Source organism: Macaca thibetana, chromosome 13 (assembly GCF_024542745.1).
Source record: "Macaca thibetana thibetana isolate TM-01 chromosome 13, ASM2454274v1, whole genome shotgun sequence".
In the NCBI taxonomy this organism is placed as follows: Eukaryota; Metazoa; Chordata; class Mammalia; order Primates; family Cercopithecidae; genus Macaca; species Macaca thibetana.
In genome coordinates this window covers 88,715,154-88,723,622 of record NC_065590.1, presented here as the reverse complement: position 1 = coordinate 88,723,622, position 8,469 = coordinate 88,715,154, and the positions used below count along the sequence as shown (strand labels likewise).

Genomic DNA, 8,469 nt, shown 5'->3' with positions numbered 1-8,469 from the left:
TCAGTTGAAATAAAAGTGGTTTAACCACTATATTCTAAGAAATCCCTTTAGGAAGAGCCTTTGGGGACTCCACCTTGGCAGCACTGCAATAACCTGCTTTACCCCTCCAGCTTCTACATTTCAGTGAAACACTTCTTTTGAAGAAAGAATTCTGCAGATTTTTTTTTTAAGGCTCAAAACCCACTGTTTTTCAAGCAGGAATGTGATAGATTTGGGTTTTAGAAATATTATCTATCTCTCAGAGCAGTATACAAGATATGTGGCAAGAAGAGACTGGGCAGACCAAGATCAGCAGAGGCTAATGGTGATATGATAAAGGACTGTATTCAGTGAAGCCTCCAAAGAAATACACAGCTAAGAATTTGTATCAGTAAATTTATTCCAAGTAAGACTTGTGTGCACACACCAGGCAGATTATTTCCACACAAACACCAAACATCGTAGTAAAAATAGTTAACACTTTGGCCATGAAACTCAAAAATACTTGAAAAACCTCTTCATAGCACTTTGAGTGACTTAATTCTGACAAATATTAATATGTCATCCATGCTTGCCTAGTTATAATTTTACAATATAATTGTATTTTTCATTGTGCTTATTATTCATTATACTTACTATATATATTTAAAACATCTTTGCTGAAATTCTCTTATCCCAAAAATAATTTTTCAGTAACTCCAAAATATCCACATGTAACTCTTAGCAGTGCTACTGCAACATCAAAATTCTTTTTCTTCAAGTAACAAGTTCTTAAGCCACACCATTCCTGATCACAGATATAACTGATATGCAGTTTTATAAACAGCTGTTTTACTCCTTGTTCCTATTTTAGCAGGCCAACCATCACTTCACTGATATCCCAGAGTTTTCTTGCAACAGATTCATCCAAAGCTTTGGGCAATAATTCTTCCTCTTTACAATCCCCAAAGTATCTTCCTGACACTCCTTCTACTTCAGGTGAAGAGGCCAAATAAATGGAAGTCTGGGCACCTTCTACTGGAGTTTTGAAAAAAGCCCATGACACCAAATTGAACAGTGGTCTGACCAACAGTGGAATGTGTATGTGCCTCCCCAGATTTGTCCGTACAATACCAGGATGCAACACATTGACGGTGACATTTGTGCCTTCTAAGCGGCGGGCTAGTTCCCTGGTAAAAAGAATGTTAGCCAGTTTGCTCCGGCTATAACAAAAGCTTTTATTATAGCTTTGTTCACTGTTCAAGTCATCAAAGTTGATGTCTCCATATTTATAAAGTTTGGAAGAAACTACCACAATCCTGCTGGGAGCTGAACTTTTGAGGAGTCCAAGGAGAAGATTGGTGAGTAGAAAGTGCCCCAGATGGTTCACTCCGAACTGCATCTCAAACCCATCTTCAGTCTTCATGTAAGGGCACTGGAAGATCCCTGCATTATTGATCAAGACATCCAGCCTAGGCTCTTCCTTTAAATGTCGAAAAGAGAATGGCAGAATTAAGAACACATGCCTTGTATTGCTTTTTCTGTTCATGATAATTACATTTTAATAAAAATGGGAACTTGAGACTAAAAGCATTTAATTTGTTGTTGATCTATCAATCAGATAACTACTTGAAACACTGGCAATTTTGTGTTTTAATTAATGGGGAAAGGGATTCCTCTGCAGGATGTTCCTCAGATAAATATTGATATTCATGATCTTTCATTCAACAGCTCTTTTTTCTCATTTATTAAAATGATATACAGAAAGACATTTATCCACAGTCATCTTCCAATAAAAGATGTAGAAACTAACTGTAAGACTTAGTTTCTGGTTTTATGCTTTTATAACATTTACAAATATATAAACTTTAACATTGCACTAGAAAGTTGACTACGTGATCAGTACCAAGATCTTTCTCAAAACAGAAATACAGTCAATTTGAGGTCAAGGTGCTCCTATAATCCCATATTTCTCCCTTTAATTTCAGTGGAACTCGGAAAATATCAATTTGGGAGTTATCAGGTTAATACTGAGATCATATCAAAATTATAATGTGTACCTATGATAAAATGTTTAAAAATACTTGCAAACTACTAAAATTCTACTAACAGCTTCTATGAGCTTCCAATAATTGAGAGAAAAATAGAAAAAAAAAAACCAGATGCACAAGCTTGATAGGAGCCTGGCTTTGTGATTGTCACATGTCACCACATCTAATTCCAACAACTCTATAAGCAAATGAAGCTCACAGGCTAGGTGACTTAACCAGTATCAGAGGTCCTAAGTAGCAAAATAAGATCAGATCTGAAGATTAAGTCTTTGGCACCAAGGCCTATTTTCTTAATTAGTAAGCTGGCATGGTTTTCTAATTGGGATTTTCGAAACAGCTAGAGAGGCAATGAAAGCTAGATAGACCATATGCAGTAGAAAACAGATAAGCATAGTTTATTCCCAGAGCTACTAGTTATCAACACCAAAGGAAACTTATGGTTGCTTTATTCTGTAGTTCTCTCAGGGGAAATGGCACCATGGGGGTGGAACAACTTCAAGTCATTTTCTGAAAACTGAAACAAGCAATAGAAAAGGTCAGAAATGCAAACAACACTGGAGAGAACATCATGAATAAATCAAGATTCATAATGAATAATCAAAGATTAAGAAAAAAATTAAATAGGTAATGTAAAAATATCCAGCGTAAAGGGGACTCTAATTTAGGAGATCTGTATCATCAACATTTTGTACTTTGAACATATGCTTTTGTATCTTTCCAAATTAAAGTCCTAAAATTTAGACTGTTCTCATAGGGATGTCTTTTTATTCCTTAAATCATGTAAGATCGTCTTCTCTAGCCTTTTCTCGGTTGTTCTATGTTTCTTTTGATGGACAAAAAAATGCACAACATGTTCCAAGTGTAAAGACACTGTGATGACCCATGATTAATTTGAGGTCAACTTTCAAATTTCACTGGCCCTTCTGCCAACTATAAGTGAAAAGAAAAATGTGTTACATTTCACAACTGTTATCAAAGCCCACCTGTCAGAGGATTAACTATTTCTCATTCTGCCCTGTCTGAGCAACTTTGGGTTTTCCAATAGTCAACTTCAAAAAGAAGGCAAGAGTTCACTCATGGGGGAAAGAAAGGAGGATTCTTTTCCACAAATCCTTTGGAAGAGTTTCCTGAATTAATCATTTGTTAGCCAGCATTCTTTGCTGGGCTTGTGTCATTTTAAAATTTTATCATTTACTATTTTTTAAATTCTAGGAGATAAATGAAATAAATACCAAGAATACCAACCTGTGGGAAATCTAAATTTCCATTTTTTTTTCCCTTCTAATTATAGTCACTTAACTTCAGAGCCAGGCAGGAACTGAAATACTTAGAAGCAAGGACAACTTAGTTATCTCTTTGTGTCCTCATTTTTTAATTAGTTCTGCCTCAACTGCCAAAGAAGCACACCCAGTCCAAACTATATTTTAAAGAGGAACAGAAAGACCCACTTTTAATGCTTCCAAAATCTCACTGATGAGTATTATTTCTTAACCTGTGTTACACAATAATTAAATACTAGCAGTAAACAAAAAACCAACTCTCTAGTTCTGCAACAGCTCCCAAACTGTGGCCTACAGCGTTTAGCAAACTCTCAGGGTGTTGTGGAATATTTTAAATTTTCAAGGGAAACACAGTGATACTTGCTTAATACCTCAAAAACTACTAGCTCCAGGTGGTTCACAGCTTGAACATTACATTGTGCTATATTCCTTTCAATGACATTATTTCTTTGTGGAGCTGACTTTTAAGCAGCTGTTAGCAGTTGCTGTAATAAAAACAAGAACAATGCTAAAAATCTACCTAGAACAGGAAATGAGGGTGGCAGTGTCCAATCTGATTCCAAGGTTTCAGACACTGGTGTTATGACCAACAGGGATACATTTCCCATTAGTAGTTATGGCTGTTTAAGAATAAAATAAAGATATTATTTTTTCTTTCAATTATATGCTATCTTCTCAAATAGCTACTAAGTTGTTAGGACATAACTACTTATTAGGTTGTGTCAAAGGAAAATAAATCTCAGAACCCAAAATCACTAAGTCAAAGGTTAAAGTCAAGCTGGGAACTGCCTCAGACAAACCTGCCTCCCATTTTATTCCTAACTAAGACAGCTACAAAGAAAAAGAAGCTACATACCACCCTCACGATTTGCCCACATGGGCCTTAAGATCTTTACCCTAAAACAGTTCTGTTGAATTTCACCCTGGCAATGTATTAATCAATTGATAGCTCATCTTCACAAGTGCCAAACAAAAGAGAGAACACTAAAGTCATCCTTCTGCTCACCTGAGACAAATGCTTATCTGATTGCTGCCTCTGCCCTATTGTTTATGTGAAAATGCAGACTCACTGAACCAGTCTAAGACAAAAGTGATTATTCCTCTATCCCTCCTGCACATGTAAATTGTACATTCAGTGAAAGGCTAATCAAAGACCCAAAAGAAGGCAACCTTTTGTCTCCCATCCACCTATGACCTGGAAGCCCCCACTTCGAGTTGTCTCACTTTTCCAGGAGAACCAATGTATATCTTACACATTTGATTGATGTCTCATGTCTCCCTAAAATGTATAAAACCAAGCTGTGCCCCGACCACCTTGGGCACATGTCCTCAGGACCTCCTGAGGTTCTGCCACGGATGCATCCTTAACCTTGGCAAAATAAACTTTCTAAATTTATTGAGACCTATATCAGATACTTTTGGTTTTACAGTTGTTTGGACTTAACTACGTAACAAATGAACTGGGAAATATTTCTGGGCTAACGGCATCATGAAAAAATTACTGAGAAAATTTGGGAACCTGTTCTATAGACTCAAGAGACTCCATGTCATGTAGGCACCTTTCTTGTCCCAGCTAATTTTAAATTTCACTCTTCTGAACAAATGCCCTCTGAGTGCCAGTTCTCCCTGCAAGAAACCCTTCTACCTCAGTCTCAGCAGAAAACATCCACTTATGTGGAAATACTTACCATTTGCACAAAGAAATCCTCACACCTCACTGCCAGGCAGCAGGAGGAAAGAACAGGGGTTAAAAGCAAGTGTTCTGCAGACAGACTACAAGCAAGTTGCTTAGCCTTCCTATGCCTCAGTTTCCTTGCGTTGTAAACTGGGGATAATAATGCCTACTCCACAGGGTTACCGTGTAGCTTCAATGACAAGTTATAGGCAAGGACACTTCATTTTCATTTAAAACAAAAAGGAAAATCTGAAATGCTTGGCACAACTCCTGGCACACAGATCTTCAATAAATGCTGGGTATTATTTTTACTCCTGTCCCTGTATGGAGCATGACCACTGGGTTCCAAGCTCTATTCTACTTGGAAATCAGGCCACAGTCCCGTTAAGGATGGTGCTGAGTTTACTGGTGGCAGCGAGCTAGCGCCCTACCCCAGCAGAAAAGGAGCAGAGGCCGCGGGAGGGAGAACTTTTTTTAAAAGGACTGATCTGAGGTCCTTGGCTAGCAACTTCCCCCAGTGCTCTGGGGTTCTGAAGACACAGCTCGGTGCAAATTCACTTCTGACACAGGAGAAACAATTCAGAGGCCATGGATCTACTCCAGGACGGTCCTCATATAACGAAATGAAATGTTCAGAAACTGGTTTATTTTTCTCTTGGGCCCATTTCTTTCTCGACATCCTTAGAGGACAGAAGGCAGCCCTCCCAGTTAATCTTTCCTTCTCAACCTTGCAGCTTCCCGGCCACCTCTACGTGGCTTTTTGGACTCCTCTCACCCTCAGCGGTTCCCAAGGTGACACCTTGAACCCCAGGGCTGTACCTCGAGGCTCCGCCCCAGCCCGCAGTCCCCTCCCACCCCGTGCCCACCCAGGCTCTCCCCACCAGCCCAGGCCCTCCCCACCAGCCCGGCCCCCCGAGGCCCACACCTGGAGCATTTCCTGGCAGAAGGCGCGCACCGAGCGCAGCGAGGCGAGGTCCAGCTCCCGGACTATGAGCTCGCCCGCCCCGCCGACGCCGGGCTCTGGGCCGCACTCCGCGGCCTGGCGGAGCTCGCGACGGAGCTGACCCGCCGCCTCCTCCGCGCGCGCGCGGTCCCGGCAGCCCATGATCACGCGCGCCCCCAGGCGCACCAGCTCCGCGGCCGTAGCGCGGCCCAGGCCGCTGTTTGCCCCGGTGATCAGCACAGTCTTCCCGTGCATGAGGCCGGGGTCCCCGCCTCCGCGCTGCCGCTGGACCCCGGACCCCGCGAACCGCCGGGCCGCCAGCCACAGCGCCCCGCCCAGAGCGGCCAGTATTGCCGCCGCAGTGGCCACTGCCATCGTCGGGCCCGAGGGCCCACCGGTCCCTCCACGGGAGTTCCGAAGCCGCCGCCTTACCGGAACCCAGGAGACACCTGTACGCGGAGAACTCTGGGGCGCGGCGGGTCGGCCCCTGACGGTGTGCGTGGGGCATCCTGGGACTTGTAGTTTCCCTCTGGGGGCGCCTGATTGGTTGGGAGAGTTCAGCGCCCCGGGTCCTGCGCCGTCCGTGAAACCTGCTCCCAGCTTAATGATGGAGGCTGGGCACCCAGCACAGTGTTCAGGCTGCTGGGGTTCATACGTATTGAAATCCCAGAGTTGGGGCGCACTTCCCCGTGGGAATGCCTGATGAGTACTTTGAATTACAGATCTCTGTACAGGCCCTGTTACAAATGCCACTCCTCAGGGCATTTCGTGTGTTTTCCTTTGAGGGCTCCTGGGACTTGTAAATTCAGTTCAACTCACCAGTCTGGGGAATGGGCCCTGACAAGCTGAAGTCTGAGGTAGGACTGTTTTTCATAGATGAGACAAAGAATTAAGCAACATGAATCAGTTGGAAATAGAATGGGCGAGTAGTTCTCAAACTTAAATGCACATTAGAATCACCTGGAGGACTTGCGGTGGGGGTTCGGGGCAGGGGAATGAAACAAAACGAAAACAAAAAACCAGGGCCCCAGTATTAGGGTTTGTAATTCAATAGGTACAGGATGGGGCCTGATAATTTGCACTTCTAACAAGTTCCCAGGTGCTGCTGCTGCAGATCTGGGAACCACACTTTGAGAACCACTGAACAAGGCATTATGTCACTGGTCCCTACTAAAAAAAAGAAAATCATCTTCAAATGATCTTGACACTGGCAGAGGTACAGTGGGAAAAGGTTGGACTTATTGTAAATATAGGCTTCTGAACAGGCCATTTACAAATGCCTCCCTGCCTTCTCCATAGGACTATTACGCACAACGATGGAAGGCAAAGTGCTTGGCTCACTGTAAAATGCCTCATTAATATCAGGGTTAGTGTCACAGGGACCTATCTTCAAGCTACAAATTTCATAGCTGTAGACGAAGCTACTTTTAAAGACTCATTCGTTCATCTGCCTCTCCATCCAATATGTGCCTGGCCTGTTCTCTGTTAGAGCCACAGAGAAATGGGACACCATTTCTGCTCTCAGGGTGCTTACTTTCTGGAACTGTGATCTCCCACTTCCCACCCTCCACCCATTGCAGGTTCTTCACACAAGGAAAAAGAGCCACAGCTTGTATAGTTTGAGACAAACTCCCCAATAATTGTGATAATCCATCTTCCACTCCCTTACATTTGGGAAGGATGTAACATGCAATAGTCAGAATACAAAGAAAAAGGGATGGATTCCAGGAGGTTTCTTATGATTAATGAGAATGGAGCTCAGAGGTGGGAAAGAGCACTCTTACTGTGGATTACACAAGGCACCAGGAACAGGAATCATGAGAGGTGGTCCTACACCACCCTATCCCCAATTTGAAGCTGCTACTCAAACTCAGTGATCCCCCAGCATATCTGTTTCCACTTTATTGTCCTTTCTTCCCATCCACATCTTGCCCATCCATCAAAATTACAGGCTACCTCAAGTCTATTATGACCACTTCCAGCCTATGAAGATCTCTGCTCCCTTCATGTGTGACCCTCACTGGCACTGAAGACAAACAGCCTTCTAGTGTTGACTGTTTGAGTTTGCACATTTGACTTCCTTGACCAGATAGTTAAGGTTTTCAGTTTCCTAGAGGATAGGGTTTTGCCTGCATACCTCTTGTGGTCTTTCCATGGGAGGACACCTACAAAATGGTAGGTACTCAGTAAGTGTCATGTGTCACAACTGATATATTTTGGACTGGTTTACATAAAATTAGGGAGCATCAGAAGATGTGTTTCAGCTGTGGTCTTCTCTCATCTAGAGTCGGGGTAGAATACATATGTCCAGGTGGAGTAGAGATGAAGGTGGAGGTAGAGAGAGCAGGAAAGGGTAGGAGGAAAAGAGGAGGGAGGAATCCTTAGACCTGCGGTGTAACTGCTGTGTAGTTTATGCATGGAACTTAATGAAATGATTAATCTGTACCAGATGGGTCCAAAGGCAATGAAATTAATAACTCTATTTGGAAGGGAGGAAAGAGACCTCATTATAACTTTTGAAGTAAGATTTGAATTTGAATCTAATTAGTCTTAACACTCATT

At 42.6% G+C, this 8,469-nt stretch overlaps 1 protein-coding gene and 1 long non-coding RNA gene across 2 annotated transcripts in view; one reads left to right on the top strand and one right to left on the bottom strand.

Annotated features, from left to right (window-relative positions):
• Nucleotides 1–361: 361 nt before the first annotated feature.
• On the bottom strand, nucleotides 362–6,297 carry RDH14 (retinol dehydrogenase 14). The gene is made up of 2 exons (XM_050754742.1): nucleotides 5,890–6,297; nucleotides 362–1,441 (listed from the first exon to the last, which is right to left on the bottom strand). The coding sequence occupies exons 1-2, from the start codon at nucleotides 6,280–6,282 to the stop codon at nucleotides 824–826; spliced, it is 1,011 nt and encodes a 336-aa protein (XP_050610699.1). The 5' UTR covers nucleotides 6,283–6,297; the 3' UTR covers nucleotides 362–823.
• A 43-nt stretch (nucleotides 6,298–6,340) lies between these two features.
• LOC126934193 (uncharacterized) overlaps nucleotides 6,341–8,469 on the top strand; it is a 155,298-nt gene continuing 153,169 nt past the window's right edge. Inside the window, exon 1 of the long non-coding RNA XR_007718868.1 lies at nucleotides 6,341–6,764. This is a non-coding gene — a long non-coding RNA (uncharacterized LOC126934193). The remainder of the gene's footprint in view (nucleotides 6,765–8,469) is intronic.